This window comes from Anomalospiza imberbis, chromosome 1 (genome assembly GCF_031753505.1).
Source record: "Anomalospiza imberbis isolate Cuckoo-Finch-1a 21T00152 chromosome 1, ASM3175350v1, whole genome shotgun sequence".
In the NCBI taxonomy this organism is placed as follows: domain Eukaryota; kingdom Metazoa; phylum Chordata; class Aves; order Passeriformes; family Viduidae; genus Anomalospiza; species Anomalospiza imberbis.
The window spans coordinates 71,996,747-72,024,040 of record NC_089681.1 but is presented as its reverse complement, the minus strand read 5'-3'; the positions used below and the strand labels follow the sequence as shown (position 1 = coordinate 72,024,040).

Below are 27,294 nucleotides of genomic sequence, written 5' to 3'. Positions count from 1 at the left end.
GGGCATTTTCTTTCTCCTTCTAGTTAACTTCAACTCTGGAACCAAAATGAAGTGTTGGTCCTACCTTTAAGCTCTACTATTGTAGGATGCATTAGTAATTATTTTGTCTGCTCCTGCAATGCATGCTAAAGGAGGACAGCAGTAGGATCATGTAGGAAGGGTTAATGGATACCCAGACTGTAATAGTATTGGGTGTGACTGGCTTTGCATCCCACAGCACCTCTGGATGTACAACCTAGGCAAGGGGCACTCTATAGAATCTCCCTGTGGGATTTTCTTCAGACCCATCGAGTAAGGCCCCACAGAACGAGCAAGGCAGTCACCTTGGGGGTACAGTTCTGTAATAAGCAGTCAGGGTCATAAAGCTGAGGAGGTATATGGTCCTGGAAGCAGATCTACCAACATAACACTGCATATAGGAAGCATATGTCTGGGATTAAAGGAAAAGCAGACTGTAATGGGCAGGCCTTCTCTCCTTTGCAGTGAGCTGCTGTCTTCCAAGTGCTTGGCTTCTACCATGGGCCTTATGGAAGAAGAGCAGGGCAGATGTTTGTGCTTAGATTTTGTAATGAATATAGTTTAGCATATTTTTTTGCTGGAGTACTGTAACCCATAGAATGAATCTTTTCTGTAAGAGAAATCAAAAAATATTTGCTGTGTTAATTATAGCTGATAAGTTTTTTTTTGTTTATGATTCTTTTATCATATTTTTGATTTTCTTTCTCAAAAGAAATGGCACTTTTAATGATTTCATGGTTAGTGCATCCAACAAAAATAAACCAATTGCGAAAAGTCTGCTCTGGCCTGTTTTGCAACAGAGCTAAGCTAAGGTTAGAGTAGGAATTTGCTTCAAAGTAAGTAAAAATAATGCGTGACTCTACAAGTATATAAAGAATAGGTTGCATTTGTAATGGTTTAAACACTTTGTACCAGAAATAGAACCGCCACAGTTGTGCTGGAGCTTCATGGTTCTGCAGCCTGAGGAGTGCACAAAGTAGTTTGTTCAGGTGCAGCAATGGGTTTCTTTCCATTACAATGACAACCAGACAAGCTCCGATGCCTAATCCAGAAGACTGTTTGCAACTGTATTTTCGGAAGGTCACTTGAGGGGAAAAAAAACCTGTGTATGATATCTTATATTGTCAGTTACATGTTTGTAACTATAGCTGCTTTCTACCCAGTATTTACTCTTTTTTTTTTACAATTATTGATAAAAATTATTTAGAACATTGGAGTCATTGCATGCAAATGCCGAGAAACACATGCCTTGAACAAGTTCTATAAAAAAAAGAAGTTATATTTTTGACAAACTAGGCCTCAGCCCCTTTGTGGTAAGTAGGGGTGTGAATTGTGATTGGTTTCAGAAGTAATACAGCTGTTCTTTTGGTGAACTTTCTTGATGGGTCCTCTTTTTTGTTAGGACCTGTGGAATAGTGATGGCATGTATTTCCTTTCTTCACTTGAGCTGTGGCACCTTTTTTCCTTTCATCTGCAGTGAGTCAATGACTTACCAGCAAGGGTGTGTTTAATACATTTCTGTGAGGAGAGAATACAGTGTGAAAGAGGTAGGAAAACTGGTGATTGGAAGTGTGAGAAAAAAGTATAGGCAAAAGTGAATCATAAAAGATTCTGCAACAGTCTCTGTCATGCCATTTTTCTTGCCTGTTTTCTCAACACAGAGCAATGCTTGTTAACCTGAAGTTGTTCTGAGTGAATTATTATTCACAGATATATTTATAATATAATGTAATTTTAAAATGAGGACAGTCACACTGAATTGATACCAAGAGTGCACAGAAATTGCTGAAGAAAATCTTGTTTTTCTCAGTTCGAGTTTTAAGATGGAGACTGTGGAGTCCCGAAGTGCCACAGCAGAGTGTTTACAAGTGCTCCTAGCTGTGTCCTTCAAGCACACATGTTGCGAATAAACCCCCAGGCAGGACATGCTGAATGAATGAACAGGTGGATCTCCTCTTGCCAGCCCTGACACCTTGCTTAATAGATTCCCCTGGGGTTAATGGTTCTGTCACCAGGGCACTGGGGGTGATGTAATGCAGTCAGCCTGGCACATCCCTGGGGAGACTTCTGACATGTCTCGCTGCCTTTGAAGAGGATAGCAGTGTAACTTGAGTATCACAGGAAGAGATCTAAGGCTAAAATTATTACACAGCTTCAGGAAGATGGAGTTATTGTATCATCATTAGATTAGATACATTTAATTGTAAAAATAGCTTTAGCATGCAGAAATATATTTTAATTTTCTTCTGATAAGATTAGCGAGTTTGTTGTACTGATGCCACCCAGAGACTTCTGTTAATATTGCAAATCTTCTAGTTTTCAACTATGGTGTTATTGTTGTTGTTGCTGTTATTGTAGTGGTATTGCTGCTGTGCTATTATTATTATTGCTACTGTTGTTATTTTACTCACAGAATTTCTTCAAGAAAGTGCTGCTGTGGATATGTTTAATTTTGTGCTCACTATTTTCAAAAAGGACACCATGGCACAAGGTGTCACATACGTACACCATAAACAACTACTGAAACTTTTAATATCTATGTTAATTTTTAAATGAAATTTGGCGGTTCTTATTGTCTTTTGACTTCGTTATTTGCCAAGTTGTATTATTATTAAAAATAACTTCTGAATTTGGTTCTAAACATACCATTCTATTCCTTGTAAGTAATTTCTCAATTTATTTTACTATTTACTGTAGCTCTACTTTGAAGTACTGAAGAATGAAACTTAGGTTAGAGGGAACTTTACAATTTCATTTGCAAAGAACTGTAGAGCTCAACCCTTAGGGAGTCCTTGGAGCAATGTAAACCAAATAAGTCATGGCTTGTTGAGCATATACTAAATTTAAAGTAAAACAGAGGCAGGTTTCTGGTCTTTCATTTTTTTTTAATATGAGTATCTAATGTCCTTCTGCCCAGCTTTGATTGTTAACCTCCTTTGTCTTTAAACCTCTTTAAGAGAATTCCTTGACCTTTCCTCTGCGCTCGGTGGAATCCGGTGTGTTTGCTTTGCTGTAGATTTATGGACCACAGCAAACTTTGTTTTATATTAAATCTAAGCTATTAACCCTCCCTCCCAAAACCCAAACTCCCCAGGAAAACCCATAACATCCAATTCCCAGCTTGTGAAAGAGACCTGTACCTTCTCAGAAGGATTTTTTCCAACATCCATCTTTTAGTTCCGTGAGAAAGTGAGTTTTTTTTGAGGAATATTTTTGAGTTATAAGGCCTGCAGATTACAGTCCTATAATAGCAATGAAAATTTTTTTTGTTTGTTGTTGCTAAGGGTAAGTCTTGAATGCACCAAAAGGACGCAGTGAGTGTTGGCAATCACCTGCTGTCATGACTGTATGTATACCATGATAGTTTTCCCTGGACAGCTTTGAGTCCTAGACCAATGTCTGCAGAATGGCAAGCATGCTTTCTTGGTTTTAAAAGAAAAACAAATCCAGGCTGAAGGTGTGTTTCAATAAGTGTTCTCAGTATCAGGAGTAAGAAGAGAGAAGTCAATAAAGGGCTTGGAGTTTTACTGTAATTCACATGACGTGAGGGCAGAGGAAAGGGAGGGGAATGCCAAGAAGGGGGGAGGGTTAGGATTGGAAAGCGTAGGGATATTGCTGTTTGTCACCTGTGACCAGAAAGCAATACTATTAGGTTATCTGTTGGCAGGGCAGCTTAATTGCCTTACACATTTATTTATGGTACTGTTGTAGTACACAAAATGTACAGATATGTTATTGTGTAAAGCTTGTCATGTTGCATCTGCATGAAAACCATTAATAAAATTAAATTATTACTTCTTACTACTTTACCATTATAGTTTTAATTGGAAGAAAAATATTTTCTAGGCCTTTAGAAGCTAATTAGGAATTTTTGACTCTAAGGAGATAATTCATAGCAAAATTAAAAAGTCTTGTTTCACCTATGGGTTTTCAGCTAGATTTCACTGTTTTTGTGAAAAGAAACTTAATTATTCTGTTAATTAGTTACATAAGCTTTTACTTTTGCAGTGTACATGGGGTTGGACTGCCTTTTTTAAATTTTTTTTTTTGCAGGTACTGTGTTTTTGTTTGTTTTCCCTTACAAAAGTGTTATGAAGTTGTAGCTTTATCTCATAAATACTTATTTCTGTGTGACACATGCTGCCACTGTGACACACGGGATACAATTTCAGAGTGTTTTCTGAAAAAGAAGAGCTCTAGCAGCCATTTGGTCTTCCTGACCTTATTCCCTCAAGCAAGAGCACTGCTGCAACAAAGGATAAAATAATTTATATTTTGAAGAGGATTCAGATTTCAGAGAGATTTCTTAGCAAGTCCTCATTCTTGTTCTCTAGCCCGGGCTTGCCTTGCCCTGCCTGGCCCCTGCTCCCTTGCTCCAAACCTGGAAGTGGTCTAAATCACCTGCTTGCTGTACCTTGAAGCTTTATTGTGTCTTGCTGAGACAGCAGGACAAGTGGAAGAGAATTGAGTCTTTGAATCTCAGTCTTCCCTGTAGCCTTTTGGCACTGCAATACTTCTTATACTGAATTGTCCCTGGCCTCTCATGCTGTGGGGAGCCACTCCACTCCTTTCAGAAGACCAGGGTCTCACTTGTCCTACCAATATAGAGCTGGGGTAATTCCATTCTCAGATGCCTACCTTGTTGCTCTTTCACAGACTGATGTTTCCACAGTGGGTTTTTTGTTCTCTTTTTTTTTTTCCTTCTTTTGCCAGTAAATTCTTCATGTTTCTTCATGATTTACCTCTGGATTTCCTTATCTTCATGTCCTACCTAATTTCTTAACATTTTAGAATTTTGCAATTGGTTGTTTCATATGAAATGCATGATTGAAAAGTTAAGGCTGAAAATTCAAGTACAAAAAATTTAGGAAACACCTCTTTTATGCTTGCCTGTGTAGCCATATATATATATATTTAAATAAAAATAGATAAGTAAGTATGTGTAAGGCTATATATACAGGCCTGTAATGTATATGAGTGTTTTTCCTCCCTCAGAATCCTGCTGGGTTCTCTGCACAGCATCTGAAGTAATGGCTGATGGCAGCTGTAATCACAGTTATCTAATATGTGGCCATATCCCCTTTCCACCCCAGTGTTTGAATCCTGGTTTGAGCACCCATCCAATGCAGATGGAAATCAACAGTGAATTTAGCTACGAGTACTGCAGAATGTGTACAAACTGGCACTGCGAGCCTGAAATTGCCCAGATGCATATGGGCTGACATTAAAAATGCAGAAGTTACTTTTCTGACACCCAAGTGATTCTACTTCACAGTTCCATCTGTTTTTCCAAAGTATATGATGATACAGCTTCTGCGCATTGCATATAATGGTTCTCTGCAATGGCTGAGCACGTTTTGACACAGAATAACATTTTTCTCCTGGGCCCCTTCCTTAGGAGTGGATAGCCAATTGTGCTAAAACTTTAAATTAGGAACAAATCATCCTGAAACAGGCACCAGACATGGATTATTTCAACTGAGACATTTGCAAAAGCAAAAATGAGTGAGTAAAGAAGAGAGCTTAGAATGAATGTTTTTAACCTGAGCTGCAACTAATGATACCAGTGTCAAAAATTGCATTTCTGCAGTACCCTCAGAGGGCTTGGGTTGGTTTTGACTGTGTGTTCTAAATGGTCATGACCATGTCTTTGGTCTTTCAAGTGACTGTTTCACACCTGTAATCTTCAAATAGAGCACCCACAGCCCATTATGCCATACATGCTCAGCCCTCTTCACCTTTCATGTAAGTTCCAGTTTAATGCTTTGTGACTACATTAAAAAAAAATCAAATAAAAAAGTTTCAATCAATGTCCTGAGAATTGCAGAATTCTAAAGAATGAGGTTTTTTTACAACTGGACTTTTTTTTAGTGAGCCATTTCTACCATTTCTATTCTTACAGCAATTTTATATATTCCATATGTTTATTTTAAAAAAGTAAAAAAAAAAAAAAAGCTCTGTTCCCATAATATTGTGTTTATTTAGCCAGACTCTTTAGTGTCCAGTTTGTGATATGAATGAAAAAATGAACTACTAGTAATGAAAATATTTAAGGATTTGATTTGCAACTATTTATGTGTGCTTGTGTTTGAAAGTAGGAACAAGTTTATATTCTGAATACAAGTAATGCCCCTTGCTGATTTTCAGCAACTCACATGCTTGTCTGCCCTGCTTAATGTAGCACTAAATTGGTCTGAAAAAGGAAGGTGAAAAAAAAAAGGTCCAGTGAACATCAAGCATTTTTTTCATCCCTCAACCGTTTTATTGTGAAAATGATGAAAAGTCAAACTTGCTTGTTTTCCTCATTGCTTTTTACTTAATCAGATCCTTTTGTAAAGAATATAAATAACTAAATAGCTCTCTGAAAAAAACAAACCTCTAGTTCTCAGCTGTTTTTGATGCATGGAAATTTAATTGAACTTTACTTGAGTATGTGTCAGAGAATTGCAGTTGTACTGTGGTGTTTTCTGCTTTACCCAAGGAGGAAAAACAATTCAGAACAAAATATGGATACTTGATTCAAGTGTGTTTCAGATGGCTGCCATATATATTTTACAGGCCTGTATTATAAATTAAATGGCATGGTGGTGAAAGTCTCCCATGTTTCCTTAGAGGACCATGAGGAGAAAACTTGCAGACCCACACAAAATATCTGCAGATTTAATGGTGGCTACCTGAGGTACTACACCTATAACATTTATAGTAAAAGTTGTATTTCTTGATTGTTTTTAGAAATTGCCCCTTGGCTACACGTGTTCAAAGCAGAAGATGCTGTGGACTTCTCACAGTTAACATTTGACCCAGGACAAAAAGAGCTTATTGCTGGAGCAAGGTGAGAAATCTGTTTTCTTTTTTGTGTTGTAGCAGACTGGATTTTATTCTTTGCTGATAAGGAATATTTAGCTAAATTACAATATCAGTGTACTCTTGTGTGACTCCCCTGCCTTCTAGATCCACTAAACTGAATGTTATGTATGTTTATTTCTCTAATCCCTGACCAGAGTTACAAGATGGACTGCCTGCCTGACAATCATGGTTTAAAATAGCTTACACTATCCTAATTTTTAAGAGGACTGGCCTGGAGTACACAATCCTTGTGTGCATACGGTGGAACAAGCAGGTGCCGTATGGCAATGTGACAAAAGCTGCCATTGCATGAAGCTTAGGATGATCCCAAATTTGGCTACACAATGTGGCTCTTTGTGTTGGGATGTTTCTAATAATTATTCACTACGGTGCCAGGAGCGATCTGTTAAAGACTGCAGAATTAGTGGTAAAATTGGTGGTAGTCACTGTTTGCACAGTAGGAGAGCATTCTTCAAGCTGTGATCAACAGTAACACAGTCTTAGATGTCAACACTGAAGCAGTGACAGTCCTCGAGCACTATTGTTTTTCCCTCTTAGCATATGAGGTGTAGGAAAACATTTTGGTTGGCCAAAAAAAATTTAATCGTCTAAACTTATTGTTCACAGCTGCCTTCTGAATATATTTTATTTTTGAATTAAAAAAGTTCTAGTCACTTCATTTATCTGTTAGGTTTAGCATTGGAATGTATTTCTGTTTCCTAGTTTGCTTTTTAGCTGAAAATGAGTTTCAACATGCAAAGTCATAAAATGCATTGTAAGAAAACTTTTTTCCATGGGCAGTGGGAGTTGCCTATCTACAGGGGAAAACTTTCTGAGTGTGGAAATAGGTATGTGTGTGTATATATATATATATATATATTCATATATCTTTGGCCCACATGAAGTGGGGTATTTTGCACCTTGATGTTGATTTTTCAATTCTGTAAGCTACCCAATGAAACAAGATGTGAGGTTATCAACTGCTGCTACTCTGTAAGTGCTGTCATCATAAGTTAGCTGAGCATCTTGCCAGGCCCCGGGACCCATGGAAATGTGTGTTGGATCAGTGCACTCTGTACAGATATTCTAGTAACTTAAAAAAAAAAAGAAACAAAACAAAAACGTTTCTCTCCTTCCTCTCTTATTTTATTCTCCATACTGTTAATCTGGAGACCAAATCTGAGCAAAAAATAAGCTCATTTAAACTGTTGCTTTTGATGATGCCTTTTGAATCACTATGAGATAAGCTTTGGATGATTTTGTTGAATAAGCAGTGACTACAACAAAAGTCAGCTGTTAATTCTGCTTTTTTGCAGAAGATCCCATACATCAAAAGATTTATTTTCCCTATGAGTTAATGAAGCTTCAGAGCTTTATATATCTTGTTTTGATGAAAATTAGAAAAATAAAAATATTCAAGGTTATTAAAATTACTACAGCAATTTTGTTTTACACAATTCAGTATAATTGGCTGCTACTTGTTCATAGAAGGCATTGACTTTCCCTTTCCTTATTCTGCATTTCATTCTAAATTTTAACCCTTCCAGTGTTGTTGTGTTTGACCATGGAGGTCTTCCTTTAGAGTACCTAAACTTGCCAGCAGTTTTCTCTAATTGTATGTACTATTGATATCAGTACATCTTTTTTGCTACACACCTTTCTGTTCTTTAGGCATTTGTGCCCCACATGTCATTGTACATCATGGGGTCCTAGATTCAGAGACTAGCAACTAGTTATCAGGGTGCTGGAGTCCCAAAACTGCAAGTGTCTATCACACTGATAATCTTAGTGATTATGCACTTTCTGCATGTAGTCTCTGCTGCGGGTAGACCGAATCCATTCACTGTGAATCACAGAATGACTAGGTTGGAGGAGACCTTCAAGATCATTGAGTCCAACCCATGCCCTAACACCTCAACTAAACCTTGGCCCGAGTGCCACATCCAGTCTTGAACACATCCAGGGATGGTGACACTATGACCTCCCTGAGCAGACAATTCTGGTACTTTATCACCCTTTCTGTAAAAAACTTTTTCCTAATATCCAACCTGTATTTCCCTTTGCACAGCTCAAGACTGTGTCCTCTTGTTCTGTCAGTTGTTGTCTGGAGAAAGAGAGCAACCCCCACCTGCCTACAGCCACTTTTCAGGGAGTTGTAGAGAGTGATAAGGTCAACTCTGAGCCTCCTTTTCTGCAGGCTAAACAACCCCAGCTCCCTCAGTGGTTCCTCACAGGGCTTGTGTTCCAAGACCCTCACCAGCCTCATTGCCCTCCTCTGGATGTGCTCAAGCATCTCAATGTCCTTCCCAAACTGAGGGGCCCAGAACTGGACACAGCACTCAAGGTGCAGCCTCACCAGTGCTGAGTACAGGGGGAGAATGACCTCCCTGCTCCTGCTGGCCACACTGCTCCTGATACAGGCCAGGATGCCCTCGGCCTTCTTGGCCACCAGGGCTCACTGCTGGCTCCTGTTCAGCCGGCTGTCAACCAGCACCCCCCAGGTCCTTTTCTGCCTGGGCACTGTCCAGACGCAGTGTCCCCAGCCTATAATCAGATCTACTCTGATCTTGATTGGTAATAAATTTAGTTAATTTCTTTAAGTTGTTTCTATTTGCCCATGAAAGTAATCAGTGGATGATGTCTCCCTGACCTTATCTCAGCTCATGCACCATTTGTTTTATTTTCTTTTCCTGCCCAGTTCAGGAGGGGAGTGGTAGAGCAATTTTGATGAGAACCTGGTCTTAACCAGGGTCAGCCTACCCCATCCTTGCACCTTCAGGATTCTGCTTTAGTAATTTGGTGGTATTCTAAACTAGAGGAATGATCTTTCACAGCTAGAAGCTGTGTTCTGGCTCATCTTATGTTCATAATTGACTTTTTCCACCTTAATGGATTTAATGATCCCAAATTCATCTGCCTTAGACATCAAACAAAATACTTTTGTGAAAGTTTGACACTGTTGGAAATTTTAAAATCCCTTTTCCATTATTGATATTCATAGCAGGTGACTCTTTTTCATTTATGAAGTTCTACAGCCTCTAAAGATATTTATGATTTGTCTTATTGAGAATGGTAGCAAAGATCCCAACTGGGATCCAGATTGCATTCCTTCTGGGAGTTGGCAATGTCATGCAGCTATGTGGAAAGACAGATGTGGTCCTGAGATACCCCAAAAGGTGTCTCCCAGAGTGATAGAGAAATTTTGGTCTCTTTGCACAGGGTTCTTTGGAGACTTTAAATTGTGCTAGTGTGTACTGTTGTTTATATATGCTTGAACAAGGTTTAATGAAAGTAGTTATAAATGTAAAGAAGGACTGCTAAAAGGCAGATGAGAAGAGGGTTGGAAATGTATTGAAGGATAACATGGACTGAGCGTGTGCACAGCACCTGCCCATAAATCCATCAGCAGGGTACATCTAGAAAAGGATGTAGCAGTATAAATGGAAGAGCAGTGCTGACAGACAACCAGATAGTTTAAGTTGGCCATAAGTAATTTAGTCAAGAAGCAATGAGTTTTGTCACATTTTGCTGAGGCAAACAAAATTAGAACAGAAATAATTTTGATATAGAGGTCTTCAAAAATATGCAAGGGACTTTATTCTGTAGTATTCACCATAGTAGGCAATAAGTGGGAAGTTCATCCTATATTGCTGAGATTAGTCTTGCTTGTCCAGTTTGGGAAATAAAGGTGGTCTTCTGATGTCTGTGGGCATTCTGTTGCTGTGCAAAACTAAATGGTTTACAATTGTATCTGTCTGCCTATCCCTGCCCTCAGCTTCTGCAGGTTGTCTTCCACTCCTTGTGAGAAGGTTATAACTGGTTGATAATTTTTTTTTTGTTCTGCAAAACATCCAGTTCTCCTATAGGTATTGAGTTGATTAAGCTGGAGTCTTGTAGCCTTGTTTCAGTTTCCTTACACCATCAGCAGCAATATGTGAAAGGTACCACTCCAAGTGTGTGTGCTAGTATGTGCCTTCACATTAATCATGCAATCCATACTCCCATGAAACTGTATCTTTAAAATGTGCCCCAGGCATTGTTCTTAATATTGCATGTGACCTGGCAGATAAAAATAAATGAGTTCTATTGCAATCTGAAACCTTCTTGGGAGTTCATTTGTTTTCTTAAAAAAAATCCAACCCATATGGCAGGGCAGAATTTACTTTTATAATTAAGTGGCACCAGCGAAGGATTACTCTTACGGCATTAGCTCCTCAGTAAGCTCAAGGAAATGAGAAACTACTTGTTTCTCTTATTCTGATAAATTCCAATAAAATATTCAGACAAAATATTTCTCTGTGTGTTACTTGGTGGACAGATTTAGCATGTAATAAAATATTATAATGATTTCTGTGTTTTGAAATACCAGTAGGCTTAAAGATTCATGGATTTCTCCAAGAAAAACCTTGTCTTTGTTGCTGTGTGAAAGTACTTTGCCATATGTTTCTTTGGGAAGGTCAGTTGAAGGAGGAGAAGACCAGATTAGGGGAAGGATACAATGCAGTCTGTGAATTGCCCAAGCAAATTGTGCATTGCGTTTTTTCCCTCCTCATCTCCTGCCAATGTACATAGCACGTAGAAGCTCTAATTTTGATAAACCAAAAATTGCTAAAAGTGTTTCATCCATTTTGGCTAAACAGGAGTCGACAAAAAGCATGTCTGAAATTTAGTAGTTTAGGGCAAATTTTTTTTTCTTCTTTTTTGGTGACTTTTTATTTTGTTTTCTCAGTGGTTTTAGTCAAACCATATAAGAAGAATTATGTCTGTTTTAAAAGAGAAATGAAGTTATTCTCTTTTCCCAAGCCTCCTCTGCTTGGAATTTTGAACTGTTAGCAGCCTGGATTGAGTTCATTCCTGAAATGTGGAAGTTTTGTTATTATTTAATTCCAGTTGGGCTAGCTTAGCTATACTTTTAAATTATATAGTTAATATCAGAAATAGGTCTCAAAGCTATCCAACTTCCTTTTTAATTGGCCAATATATATTTAGAGATACCTTACTTATTTTTTTTTTACATAGAGTATCCTAAGGTGGTGGCTTTCTCCTGTATGTTCTCCTTCAAGTTAATTAAACTTGGTTTTTAGGTGTACGTCTTGCTTTGAGGTGGCTTATTGCCTCAGTCACTCCTTATCTCACTGATGAAGGACTGCAACAGTATGGCTTCTCCCTTAATTAGATGTGCGTTCGGGAACATTAATTCGAACCATTACCACTACTTGCCATAATAACAAAAAGGCAAATTAAAGGATTCATTAACAGTGGCTTAAGGATCTCTAATAAAGGAATAAATAACAATACAGATTTGCTTCTTGCTGTTGTCTGCTCCCAGCAGGAGAATCTGAGAGCTTCTTGTTAATAAGGTGCTCTGAGGGCTACATATGCAAGGAGAATACACAGGCAGAGGGAATTGGTGCTCTATTCTTTCAACATCCATCTGGGTATCACTGCTCATTTAACACTTGGCTCAGGGTAATCAATGTCTGTCCTTCCACTGAGTGAACTGGTTTAATCTAGACCAGTCTAATCTAATGTATGGTTTAATGATAAATCTGTGACAAATTTTCAGCTTACTGCTGCAAAAAGAGGAAGGTCTTTTCCCCCCTACTGCTTGTCTTTCCTACCATGCTAACAGGTTCCTGAATATTTTTTAAAGCTTCATACGTCTCCTGCTCATGCCTGGTTCCACTCTGCAGTTTTCTCCTTCTTTGCACTGACATTGGTAATAGTCTGGTTGCAGAGTGACACTAGGCAATTCCCTAACTCCACAAAAGTCCTTCCTTTTCTTGTTTTGATTTAATGTCTTGGCATTTTAATTAGAGTAGCTGACATGGTGCATCATCACAGGAGCCCTGGAGTTGACTCAGAGTAAGAATAAAAGAGAAATGACCCCTTTATTTGGGGTAAATGGAATGTATGTCATAGTCATTACAGTTTATTAATTAAAAAAAAATAAAAAGAAAATATCCAAACTTTGGATGCTTTAGACTCTTTACCTTCTCCCACTGACCTTTCTTGCACCCCACCTCCAACAACTCCAGCAAACTTTATGTGCCCAAGTTGATTACTGTAGTAAGAGACCACAAAAAGTTCAAAATGTCTAAAATTTCTGGTTTGAAGCCCATTTCCATTGTTGGGTTTTTTCTGGAGGAGATGTAGCAGCAACATTATATTTCATTTCAAATTAATCTTGAAAAGAAACAGAAGAGTAGTATATTGAACAATGAAATGGTAGCAAGACCACATAGAATTTGCATGGCTCTTAATGTGAGTGAATAGTATACAGTATATGTAATATCTGCCAAAATATAAAAACTGGGGGCATGTACTTTGACATATGTGTTGCAGCAATAAAAAAAAGTATTAAAGATTTGGTTAGCCACAGTTATGAAATACAAGATTAACATTTTGGTTGAGCTGATATTTCAGGATAAAGTTGTATCCAACAACAGGTTACTAAAGTAAATAGCTCAACAATCTCACAAACTCACCTGGACTAAAACATAATATTCAGAAACATCCTTGACCTGCATGCATTGTAGGCAGACAGGTGTCAAATATTGTGAGACCATTGCCAGCTGTGGGGAACTTGAGTGCTGGGTGTGAGAAGTCAAGGCCAACAGAGGAAGATGTTAATGGAAGTTTGAGATAACATGGCATGACTTCAGGAGGAGGGTGACCTCCAGAGCTTCAGGGGCATCTGGTACTTTTCTGTTTTTTCTGGAGAAGCCCATGGCAAGAAATATGTGGAAGTGATATCTGGCTGTTGTTGCACATCTGTGCAGGACTGCTGTGGTCTAGGATCTCCAGCATTGCTGAGGCTGTATGAAGAGCCACAGGGAAGCAGCACAAGATTTACCAATCCAGAGGAAAAAGCATCAGAGAAGAAAATCAGGTTTCACAGGACCATTGAGTGGATTAATTCAATTTTTATTGGGATTCTATCATAATTGACTCCCATAGTGATTTTCTTATTCTGTGTGACAAGCTCATTGTTTCACTGGAGAGCTTATTATTATGTGAGTCTTCCTTTTGCTACTTTGAATGTTAATAAAATGTGGTTCATCTTCATTCCTTAAGAAAACCTGTAATTTTAGAAATTATTTTAAAAGGGCAATAAGAACAACAGAAATTACTTCTCCATAATTTTTAGGATGGAACAACATGACCAACTAGTCAGAAAATATTTATCTCTGTGCATATACTGTTTTCACATCTTCAGCATTTATCAATAAGCCTCTTATTTCATTATTCTCCTTTGCTGTGGCTTCCATTTCATGCAAAATTAAGATAATATCTAACTTTTGACCATTATGCTTTTTGTTATTGTAATTTGACCATTTTCATAAATGGTTCAACTAGAACACTTGTATAAGGTTTCTTTTATTTCCAGTGTATCACCCTTGGCTTTTTGAGATATTTTTCCTAAAGACTCGTGATTTAACCAAATAAATTTTGTACATAATGGTTTTATTTATATTGATTATCTCCTTTTGCCCTTAATTTTTTTCTTTAAATTTTCTTTCCACTTGCTGACTTTACTAGACTGAAAAACTAGAATTGCCTTTCACCCAGAACTTTACCATCGTAATTGTGGAATTGTGAAATTTTGCTTCACAGTTAATTCATGCTGAGTTTATACTTTACATTTTTAGTCTTACCATTTTTTTTCTCCCAGTGAATAGAATAAAATTTTCTTCTTTCATGTGAATTAGTTTCTTGAAGTGAACAGGAAGTAATCTTTTGTTAGTTTGCTAGTTTTGTTAGTTTATTTCCAGGAGATTTGGCAGCATGTCTGAGTTTCTGATTATCTGAGTTTGCTGAAACCCCTATTTATTGATTTAGTCTTTCAATTGCAAATGCATGCGGGGGTTTATGATGGGTTGTGGAGTTTTTCTGCAATATTATGATTAATATTTTGCCATCTTTTTTAACAAGGCTTAATTCTGAATCCATGTCTTCCTGAACTGTGTGTGCCATCTTAAAGTTCTTCTAATTCAGGTCTGTGTCTAATGAAAGAGTATTTATTGTTGTCCCATTCAGCTTTTATAGCTTGCAGTTTCACAGAGAAAAGGGTAAAATGCTGGATTTAACAAACTTTACTAACATGATATACTTTGGAATCTCTATGCATTTTCAATTGTTTTTTGACTTGGATTATTCAGGAACATACAGAAGATTAGTTGTATATTTTTAGCTGTAGTCATACTGAACATATTCACTGCAATAGATTGAAGTGTATTGTTGTGAAGGAGGTGACTGGAGCATACTTTTTGTGTGCTTTCATTCAGTTCTCGCTGATTCCCGTGGAACTGTTTACACTTGGGTTTGAGCAGGCTCTTGACTAATGGGTTTTAATTATAACAGCTGAGCTAGAAGAGTTGTTCAGTGCTGTGAATATAAAGCAAAATGCTTGCTGCCTGCTGGATCTCTGAAGGAGTAAAGGATGTTGCTTTATCTCAGTGTTAGTTGTGTTTTCTTCTCATTAAGTGTCCTTCTGTTTGCAGATTTATGTAACATATTTGCTTTCCTCATTCATTAAGCACCAAATGGAAACAAATTTGCCAATTACCGCCAGTGTCAAATCAGTTTTGTTCCAGCGTGCAAAATTTGTCCTGCTCATTGCCACCATATTTGGAAGAGAAGGAGGACTGTGTGCTAAGAGGTCGTAGTTGTGCTTCAGAAATATAATTTCATTTTTTTCTTTTTCATTCTTTGTTGCCTTCAAAGCATAAATGCACTGGAATAAAGCTAAACTGAGACTGAAAAATGGCAGTCCAGGGCATAATCTCAATAACACTTTGAAAAAATGTTGTTACCTGTCTTGTGAGGAGCATAATGGCTCTGCACATGTCATGAAAATTGGCAATGACTTTTTCTTTGGATTACCAGATTTATTAATACTACATTTCCTGTGTGTTTTTTTACTGTCACGCTCATTTCTTTAATTTTATTTTAGATTTTTTCTTGTACATTTGCTTTCTGAATGAGTTCTCCTGTGCTAGTGATGCATACTTTAAAATATTAAACTGTTGGATTTGTAAAGCTAAATGTAATCCTGCAAGATTTACTGAAGTGGGCGCATCTAGGTAGGAATAGCTCTGATTGCTCTCTGAGTGCTAGTTTGACACTTAGCCCAGAATTATTTATGTAGTCACAGTCATTCTGTGCTGTCCATTTGCCCAGTTTATGTTCCTAAGGTGTTTTTTACTGTCTCTTGCACATTGCTTTTCTTTTTCAGTTTTCCTTCTGCTGGCTTTACAAAGCTAAAAATATTTTAATTGGTTATTGGCAGCCACAGGAAATTGAAAAATGTACACTTATTAGCTCTGCCTCTTGATCATTCACATGAATATAGACATTTTAGTCTCTCTAACACTTATAGGGTCAATTTTTCTAATTTCACACTGAATATATTAATGTGTAGAAGTGTTGTGTTCTACTGAATAGGATAAAAATCTCATTTTCTAGGAAAAAAAAAGACAAGAAAAGTACTGAGTGTCTGTTTTTCTTCAGGCTGGCACTGTGTTTGTGCATTTATGTGTTTAGAATCTTTACAGTTTGGGACCATAGCTGACTTTTTAATAGGCTGAAATGATGTCAGAATGGAAGATGATTAAAAGACATTATTAATTTGATAATCTAGCCCAAAAAGTCCTCATCAGGCATAAATTTTCAGCAGATATCTGAAGATGAAGTACACATACAAATTGAAAGCTATATGGAGTATGGACCCGAAAACAAAACATGTGAGACCAGACTGCTCACATGCTTCTTGCAGAAGAAGCAAGAAGAGACTGCATTTATTTGTGGAGTGAGATGGGGCATTTACGTACCATTTCTGTGAGTCTGATACCACTGAGTTAAGAGAGCAGTTTATACCTGCTGGTGATGCAGTTTAGTTTCACTGGAAGAAAAAAAAAATGTTGTTTTGCACCAGCAGAGAAGTTTGTTTCTTTGAGTGAAAGGAGTACAGTGATGGGTGATGGAAGTTTAAATGCACCAAGATGTGGAGCAGACCAAGTAATTATGCTCCCTGCTGAGTACTTCTGGGCAAGACACTCTGCAGAAGTGAAGGTATTTTTTGTCCTTACAGAGGGAATGTAGAGGTGTTAGAAAGGCTATAATGCATTAGTTCCTGGTGTTTTGGTGAAAGTCTTTCAAGTCCACTTGCATGTAACTTGTTGGTGGATCTTTGTGTGTGTACACATTGTTTTGAAAAGAACTGTTTTCTTTGTTTATCCACTTCAGGTCTCTTCATGACTCAAACCCAAGTATTATAGCTATTTCTTTGTGGTGATTTAGCTGTATAATAATAAGTATTCTGTCTTCATTTTACTTTCACATGAATTCTTGCCTTTAATAACCCACCTCCTGCATTTTGAGTAATTCTCTTTAGCAATGCTCCTAGAAAAAACTAGTGACATGGTTCCTGTACAGCCACAATTTAAGTAGACCATATATGTGCCAGAGTCAATAAATAAATACTCATAACTGTTTCTGAAAGTCCATAAGTAAAGATAGCCATGATGGCCATGGTGGTTTGGTTTCTGTGTTAGACACAATTTGGTTTTGTTCTTCTCTCCTTCCCTCTGTCTCATTTAAAAAAGAAATAAAAGAGATGTAAACTACAGGTTCTGACCTTCTGTGCCCTTTAACAATACCTCATACCTCTTTGGAAAGAATTGGAATTATTAACTCAAAAAGTTTGATTACACACCTTTAAGTTACAGGACTTAATATTGCAGATAATTAATGAGTAGTGCAAATATCTAAAGTTCAAGTTTAAATTTAATAATCTCTTTATCATCTGGGTTTTTTGTTACTTTAAGTGAATTTTTAAAAATCTTATAATTTGGTGTTACATATTTGTTATGAATAAATTAAGATTGAAGTAATTTATATTATTTTTTAAAAAACTTTTTTATTTTTATCTCTAAAACATAATCACTCTGTAGTAGCATTGGAAAATCAGAATTGTTTTAAATATGATGACAAACAGGCAGAAGAGGACTGAGGGGTATTACTTCCGTGAAGATGCAGTAGAAAAAATGGATAATGAAAAGAAGAAAAAGAGGTGTGATAAGAACTAAAAAAGAAAGAAAACAGTGGTGGAGGACGAATATGTCTTGCTCCTTTGATTTGCCTGGACCCCTCCCAAAGACTGTAGGTGCAGTGATTCTGCTGTAGAGAAAAGGCAGAGTGAAGAAGATTTTTGCAATGAATTCACAGGCTTTTGAATACTGTGCTTGGTTGGTTTGTGCATAGCACCTGCTGTCTGTGGAAAAAAATTCTTAGGCTTCAAAGAAATTAGACCACACAGGGCAAGCCTTTGCTCAAAATTGTGAAAACTCAGATTTGCCATCATGCTGGGTTCCTGTGGCTGAGCTAAATGCATGAGGTTCCCATCTTTGTGGGGAGAAATGGAGAGCTTTAATCTGCTTGTCCATGTGTTCTGGTGGAGAAATCCAGCACTGGTGACATGGATTTGCCACAGCACTGAGTATTTCTTCCCATTGATTCTAAAGGAAGACTGGAGAAATGAATCAGATGTACATGCATGCAGTATAAATATCTACTTTATTCATGTTCAGCCAGACCTTCAGACTGAAGATCTGTTTTAGAAATTAGCTTAGTCCTTATCCCAAAGGGCTGTATATTAAGACAGCCTCTGAAAGAATTTGAAGCCCTGAATACCTGTCACTTTTAATTTTTTTTTCTGCCTTTATAGTCACTAATTATGTTTTTATTTAAACAGTGGTAACATTTGGGTTTTTCACTGAAACATTAGTAACAATTCATTTTTATCTGCTATTTTCTTAACTCCAGAAACTACCTCTTCAGATTGAAGCTTGAGGATCTCTCTCTAATACAGGTATGTTTTATTTCTGTTTCCTTAATTCTTCTGCAAGATGAAGGTAACCAGATGTTTTAAAGCAGATAATCAAGATATTCATAAGCTTCATAGCTACACATAAATATGCATCTGTTTTTGTCCTTTTTCTGTTCCCATATTATATAAGTCATATTATCCCTTTTAATTCCAGATTAGCCTTTGTCCCAGGCCATATAGATCTGATGCTGCCTTACTCTGCTGTGATTTTGTTAGAGTGGATTTTCATACTTTTCATTAATTGAATTTAAAATTAACTACCTTTAGGTTCAGTACTGTCCCTATTAATTCATGAAGTAATACTATACAGCTGAGTACAGAAAAGTAAAATACTTTCAGGTAAGGCTGTCCTTGTGATTTGTAAAACAACTTGCGTATGCTTTAATTAGGCTTTCAGAATTTATTTGCCTTCCTAGACTGCTAGAAACAAGATCTGATGTTAGCTTATATTTAATCAAAATTGCACTATTAATAAATATTCAATTTTGTTGCTGGTGTTTAAAGCTGTGACTCACCAAGCACTTTTAATATACAGTATTTGGGCTGTCTGCTTTCATCTTCTGTGCCATATTCAATATCCTGACAAATAATTTAAGTCCTAAAGATTCTTGTTGAGAGGCTGCACTAAGAGGTCTCTGATGGTGCCGTTGTAGTTTTACTGCTAATTCATTGGTTGAAGTTCATGACTTTCCTTTTTTAGGACATGTATCAGTAGGCTGAATTCACTAATGAGGGAGAAATATGTAGACTACAGAGGTTTATAATTGCGTTGATTTAACCAGACCCCTTCTCACTCCAATCAGAAAAAAATTACAAACTGAGCACAGAAATCATACTGCTGATGTTATAGTAAGTTATTAGGTTTCAGTCTTACATCTTTAAACAGTCTTCTCAAGTTGACTTTTGGTAAAGTTTCTTATTTTATCTTCAGTATTGTAGTAGCACTTGTTTGCCTCTCTATCTTCTAACATTCTTCAACAAATCTTTAGAGAATTTATGTTTCTAAATCAAAAGAGTTTTTTTTCCTTTCACCAGCATATCTTTACTATCTCTACACCTGGTATTCAATTTTTCCCCCTTATCTTCAAGCTTACCATTATGACTCCTTCATGTTTTTCCTTCCCAGATCTTATCTTCCTCGTCTTTCCTTCTACTTCACGTCTAGTTCTGTTGGAGTGCCTCAGGACAGCCATTATCCAAAAGGTTTATTTCCTTGGATATGCCAGTTTTGGCAGCTCCAAATCAGCTGTGAGGTGACTGAAGCCTTGGTTTTAATTATTAGGGTGAATTATTTAGGATTTCCAAACTAGCTAAACAACACATTCAGGTCTTGTCTTGTAATCTGGTATTATGGTTGAAAGAGACAGGAACAAAAGTGGGAAGCAAAGCAAAAGCTGTATGAAATCCTAACAGAACAGAATGATGGAATTTCAGGGGAAAAATAAAACTTGTTGTGGTTTAACTAATTGGTACTCTGTGTGATAGTTAGCATTTGTTTGGCAAAGGACTGAGCACTTCAACATTTCATGTATGGACAGAAGAAATTTTCTTTTAACATTTGTTTTTCTTCATGTAGTTTTTGTCATAGTATTAATGTCAAAACATCTCATTTAATTCTACTTATGTTGCTTGCTTTTAATTTTTTTCCTTTTTTTTATTTTTTTTTTTATTTAATGACCCAGCTTTTGTAAAAACATGCAGATGTTTCACAAGCTAATAAGCCATGTTTTCACATCTGGAAAAAAGGCACAGAGTGAAGTGCTAGCTATGAGAGACTTTCAGCATAACTCAATAACAAGACAAAAAAGGCTAGAAACAAGACAATCAATATACCTGTTGTTTAATTATCTTAGAAAATTGTTCAAGTTCTAGTTTTGCAATTGTGTGTGGCAACCAGGAGAAAAATTACTGACTTTTTCTCTTGCACAGCAAATACTTCCAACATGGAAGCAAATTGGAATAATTTACATCCTACTTTTCTACAGTTTTCAATTAAACGTGTATAACTTTATTTCCTTAGCATTGGCACTTTGTTTTTTTTTTTTTAAATAATAACTGATTTGTCAGTTGAATCTTTCTAATTGTACTTTTCTCTCTGGAAAACAAAGGGAATGCCTCAAACTAAATTTTGACCATTGACGCACTTCAGTTATTTTTGTTCAAGTTCATTTCCTCATCTGTCATGCCTAACTGTTTGTTGGAATGTATTAGTTTTGCATACACTGCCACTGGGAAGACAATAAGCTCCATGTTACATGTAATAAACTGCAACAGTAATAATCTCATATTTATAGAAAAAGCATATTTGAAAATATTTTGTTTACAAATTTCTCTGTATTTTTGGAAAGATAGACATTTTATAAACAAAGTGTTCTTTTACAGTATAATCCGACCTTGCGAGATTACCAGATACTGTTTTGTGATAGGAAAGCTTTCTAAAAAGGAATACATTAAATAATAATTTCTTGTTTGCAAACTTTTTCAAAAATTTATTTGGGCCAAAATATGGGTATGTCCTGTCTTTTACAAGTGTATGTCTGGAAAATAGTTTGTAAACACAAGATAATCGTCATTGGAAAAAAAACAAAAACTCAAACCAAAATCAGACATCCATTTGAAATTCAAGTTATCACAAAAGAAATGCAGAACATCTGTTAAAAAGGTCCTGTTTCCACCAGTTTAGTGGAAGTTAATCCCTTGTAAAAGTGGGGTTAGTGTGCTTCCAGAGTGCATCAGACAGGATGTGCATTTAAACATGAGCTGGCGCTGTGTGCTGAGACATCGCTGCCCATTGTGGGTACATCAAAGTTGTCATCCCACATGTCATGGTTCTGTGCCCTGTACTTTATAGGAAGAGCATGTTGTTTGAATAAGCAAGTTTCATATGATAATATCTTTAGCAAAGCAGTATTTGATGTATCTCAGCAATTTTCTTTGTGTAGAAGAATAAAGAAGAATAGAGCAAGTGAAAGCCTTTTAAGCTCTTGACGGAGAAGCCTAAGAGTCAAATTGTTCAAAGCTGCCTGTTGGAACAATGCATGCATAATGATTATGGATTAGGGAAGAAGCACTCGTTGGGGTTTTAGAAGGGCAAATATTTTATCTCGCTGCAGCAATAGCAGGCTCACAGACAGAGAATGCCTGACTCTGCATGGATTTGTTTTGTGAGCTTTGCTTTTTTATTGCTCACCTCAAGTAACAGTAGAGTGATGCATAAAAACATTGGCAAAGATGAAAGCTAGATTTCCTGAAAACTCTGTTATATTTCTTAAAATATAAAAGCAAAAATCTAAATAGTAGTTTTTAAATGAGTAAATTTATTTTCAAAAATGGATTTTAAAAACCATGACATCTAGGAAAGGTCGGTATTAATAGTGGGGCTTTGGCATTATGTGGTGGGTGGCTATCACAAGTATCTGTTCTCACCTTTATTTTTTTCTATTTTTTTGAAATGAGAGCTTCAAAATTCAGACATTTATTTGTGTCTACCTACATGACAAATTTGCTGATGTGTCTGTAAAGAGTAAAAAGCTAATACATGCTGATTTATAAAAGTCTTTATGCTACAGTTGCCATAAACAATAAGCCAGCCTGCATAATCTTTTCACAAACATACAAAGTGTGCATTTTTTCTTCTTCCATAAGTTGAACTTCTTTATAAACTCAGGTCATTAAGGCATTTACAGGGCACATGCCTGAGTTGCCCTTTCTCATGTAAATGTTCCATCTATGAAGTCTATTTGCTATTTGGGATGCCCAGAAGGTTGAATATGAGCCTGTTGCACCTGCTTCTGTATTTACATAGCTCACCACAGATCTTGTTCTCATTCAGAACTTGCACATCTTTCAGTTACAACAACACACACCTCAGAGTCTGCTTTTAAAGGCAATTTTAGCCCATTTTAACTGCAAAGTTCAAATTAAATTCTTTATACAGGCTAAATATATAATACTTTCGTTTTTATGTGTGTAATTCAACTTTAAATTCTGGAATCTTGAGGATTTTGGTTTATCTATGTGTTTATGTATATATGTTTTTACATGCACATCTATTAACAAGGCATTCAAGGAATTAAAGGGAAGATTGGAACTATGAATCTTCTGGAAAAGGAGCTACTTTGGAGAACAAATTTTACTTAAGAGAATTCTTGCTATTGTTTGCATGTGTCAAGTGTCTGAAATAGATGTTACATGTGACAGTTCACTTTGAGATGAGACATTAATGGCTAGATGGTAGGCTAAATAATGAGTTAAGTAAATTATACTATTCTTTGAGTATATATATTTTTGTGTACCTATGTGAAATAAAGAGGGAATTTGATTCCCTGATTGAGGTTTCTTAAAAATTCACATATATATAACCTGAAATGCTTTTTCAAACTTTACCTGAATTTTAATAAATAGTATAATTATTAACAAATTTTAATTTTAAATATTTTTAAATAAATCAAATCCTCACCAGAGTTGTAATTCCATTTTGAAAAAAAACAATTGTTTGCTATTGTTATAAACAGGGATTACTATATCTTTTGTCAGAAACCTTCATAACATTAATTTGTCTTTGGTTAAAATGGTACTTAGCCAAGTCTATAAAAAATGGAGGCAAAAATCACTCAAACTCTCCTTACAGTTAATTTTTGGGTCAGTGCTCTCGAGTTCCCTTTACTATGAACAACAGGAAAAGTTGCAAGTAGTTATGTAGGATCAAATCTTTACTTTATGCTGATGATAAACACTTGTAGTTATAATCAACAAATTCAGAGATAGAGGGAATGAAGCTTTAATATTTTAACTTCATGGTTTTTGAGTCACTAAATAAATAGAATCCTTAACAGGCTGCTTAATTATTTTTCTGAAAATCGTATTTCCTGTATTTCAATCCATTTATTTTGTGTTGTATGTTACTTACAGTGGCTATTTGTGTAACAGATGCCTGATTTGTGAAATACACGAAGGAAACCTGGTGAATCATAATTTTATTTTGGGGTGAAGCAACTGTGCTGAAAAGGAAATGCAAGAAATATTTTCTCTGATATCACACTTTAAGGCATAAGGGACCTCAAGTAAGGATGTCCTTAACTGATGACAATCATAGTTTGGCAATATTGGAATGCCAAGAAGACTGAGACGTGGCATTCTATTCAAGTGCCTAAGCTGGGAAAAACAGACAAAACAAATGAAAAAAACTCTCTTGAGTTCTCCTGTGCCTAGTATCTATTTAAGGGTGAGTGCAATAGAGAGTATTCCTCCCTTTTACAGGTGCTTTTCTCCCTTTTTTATGTAAAGGTGGCATCAGTCACCAAAGTACTGTTTCTTCTTAGGCCCTTCATATTTGTGTCTAGGACACGCAATGGATAACCAGAGTGCATAATTTAGTGTTACTTTTGATGCTGTTCTAAGTTCCTCAAGAGGTTGGAAGTGAAGGGAGCAACTTGTGCTTATAAAACGTTCCAAAGAATACTGAGGTGACCAAATCACACAGAGTGACCAAAAAATAATAGAGCTAGTGCCAATGTCTGTTTTGGTGCGAGGGATGAGAAAAATGTGCAGAGATATTTGCACTGTTACCTTTTGTCTAAATTGGTGCTGAGAGCAGAGTTTAAAAAAGAAAAAAAAATACAAAAAGGCAAAGGGTGGTACATTTACATATCACAATGCCACTGCTGTCAAGTACGTCTTCCTCTTGTTGATACCTTTCTGGTGGCAGATTGTTGGATTTGATTATACAATTAGTGCACAAATAATTAAATTAGACTACTGGAAATTTAAAGAAGATTTATCCCTATTTGTGAAGCCAGAGCTAGTCCTTTGTAGCAGGCATAGATGAACTCAGTGTATTCCAGTTCTTTTCCTGTGAACCCAATAGTATTTTCACTATCTTGTTTTCTGCTTGCATAACAATAGTTACTGACCAAATGTAAAACTTCATCGAAGCCAGAAAAGGATGAATTCAGCTAGCAGTGCGTAATTTCACACATCTAATCTGTACCCAAATGACCTCTTTTACATGCAGCTGAAAGCTAGATAAAGCATATTAGATCCTAAACCAAGATAAATCATGTTAGATCACACAAATCCTGATATTCCTTTTTACAACATATTTGTGCAGAAATCAGTTACCAGCAGAAAGTGCTTCCTTTCTGCTAAAAAAAGTTTTCTGGAAACAGTTATTGAAACAGCTGGTGCTCTTAGCTTCACCTATATATGAGTCAGAGGATGGCTACTGTTCTAAAATCATTTAGGTTGTATTTAGCCAAGTACTGATTCACTCTGCATTATGAATTTTCATTCAATGTGTGGGATTTTTCATCTGCAGAGGTGTGGTTACACATATCAGCTAATTGTTTTTAGGGTTTTTTTCCTGTGTGTGATGTTTCAAGTACATATGGAGACCCCCACTAAAAAACTATAGAGAGGGCACGCAGGGCAGCCAACTGGATGTGTTACTCTTCTGCCCATTTCTGCTTGTTATTAATTTACACTTGGCTTCTACAAAATTAGAGGGTTTTAGTCTCCAGAATTTGTGATTTACTACCCTACAGTACAGTTGAAATTTGTAATGTAAATTTAAAAAGCATCTGACTGAAGAAAAAGAGTGCTGGCAAATTGGCAGGGCTTTGCTGCTGGTTTGGCTTATCTGTGTGTGTAGTATTTTCAGAGATGGAGGAAAAGAGTAGAGAAAGAAAACCAGGCAGAGATGTAATTCTTCATTTATTTGCTGTATCTGTCATTGTTTAGTGCCAGTACTAAAATACGTGTGCAAGTCTATTCCTAGACAAATGAGTCTGTTTAGCCAAGACGCTTAACTTTTTTTATTCTCTTTTTTTTTTCCTTACCTCTGCTTGTTAGGCTGCATTTCTTGTATGTTTACAGTAATCTTCTGTTCTGGTTTTGTGGTAAAGAAGGCAAAATAGGTACTAAAAGTTTTCCCCTTGCACTGAAGTAAAGCTTCTGTTTTCTTTAGGTATTAAACATTTGTGGGTTTGTTTTTGTGTTTTTTTTTTCCTTTCATTTGTTTGTTTTTTTTTTTAAAGAGAAAGAGGAAGCCTGGATCTCCTGACAATATAATATGAGGGCATTCTTTTTCATGACAAATAGAGGTGTTATCAAAAAGTATGTATGTGCATTTTACAATGGATACTTCTGAAACAGCTGATTTGGATTTTTTAGTGGAATAGTTTCACCCTTCCTGATACTTTTCCCTGGTATTATCTATGGTGGTCAGCCACACTGCATTACATGCACAAAAGGTAATTGTGGAAATGGCTTTTTCTCAGAAGGTGACACTTGTTCATGTTTTCACTAAAACCATAAATCATTACAATTACACAAGAGTAATCACCAAGTAGAATCTGTTTGAAAATAAATCAGGCTGCTGCTTTCCAAGTCTTTGGACTGTATACAACCTGGCATACTTCAGCTAATTCTGGACTCAAGCCGCATCCTATGACAACAGGTTGATATTTATGGAGGGACACAAGCTCTCTTTGACTATCAGCCTCTTTCAGTGTCACCTCTATACTGAGAAAGTTCAGAAATGTTAGGAAACTGCAGAAAAAGAGAGCTGAAAAACTAATATAGAGACTGAAGGCAGATTGTCTTAATTCTTATATTGTCTTGTCAGGTGGAGAATTTGCCACAAACAGTTGCTGATGGAGAGTTCCAGCTCTTTGGCAACTGGATGCTGCAGTGCTGAGCAATTTAGAAAAGAAATGGAATATGCAGTATCCTCTGGAAGACATGATATCTGTAACAGAGTGTTTGCAAGCATGTTTATCGATTTTTGCTTACAGACCGTGATAGTTCCTGCTATGGAACTTCATTGTGTGTTCTGGCCTGTAACAATTAATTAGAGTTCCAACCACAGTTTGTATGCCATGCATATTCAAAGAGCAGGCTTAAAGACACATTTTTTCAGCCACAGGGGGAATTGTCTTTTGCAGTATTGCAGAGATCCATTCAATAGTTCTGCAAGGGTTGGTGGGATAGGGCATATATGCTGCAGAGAAGAGATGAGTTCATCTTACCCTGAGTGTTAGTGGTCATCAGTACTGGCATAAAGGCATTGTTTGGTCTGTAGTGTCCCTTGCATTTGGTTGTTGAAATAAAAAAAAAAAATATGAAATTAAGAAGACCCACATTTAAACCTTGAGTAATAGAAAAATGGTGAAGTAGCCTCATGTTCCCTCACCACAGGGCAGAAAAATTTAAGATACACATCTTGACCCTCAGCTCTAAGGAGCCTCAGACTCTAAATTATGCACTCAACTGCTGAACTATGGGAAGAACTGGCTGTTCCATGAGGCAAAATGTTCTGTTCCCTTCATTCCTTGGGAAGAGGTGTAAATATTTTCAAGGTTAGGTGACTAGTTTTTTGCTGCTATAGTTAAGGACAACTCAGGAGTTTTAAACTTTTAAGGAAAGAAAGCAGCCATACTGAGGCTGAGAGACATGGACACTTGTTGCTATAACCTAGGTAGAAGGACAGCTTTGAGGTACTTGCAAGAACGTTGGTTGGTGAGGATTCCATGCAGGAATGT

The 27,294-nt window shown here is 36.6% G+C and overlaps 1 protein-coding gene across 4 annotated transcripts in view; it reads left to right on the top strand.

Moving 5' to 3' along the window:
• The window catches only part of SEMA5A (semaphorin 5A), a 312,741-nt gene that overhangs the window by 110,076 nt on the left and 175,371 nt on the right, over window positions 1–27,294 (top strand). For all 4 annotated transcript variants that reach the window (XM_068196491.1, XM_068196502.1, XM_068196480.1 and 1 more), the window contains 2 exons: window positions 6,751–6,850; window positions 18,691–18,736. In XM_068196491.1, coding sequence (XP_068052592.1) covers window positions 6,751–6,850; window positions 18,691–18,736 — 146 coding nt within the window. The remainder of the gene's footprint in view (window positions 1–6,750; window positions 6,851–18,690; window positions 18,737–27,294) is intronic.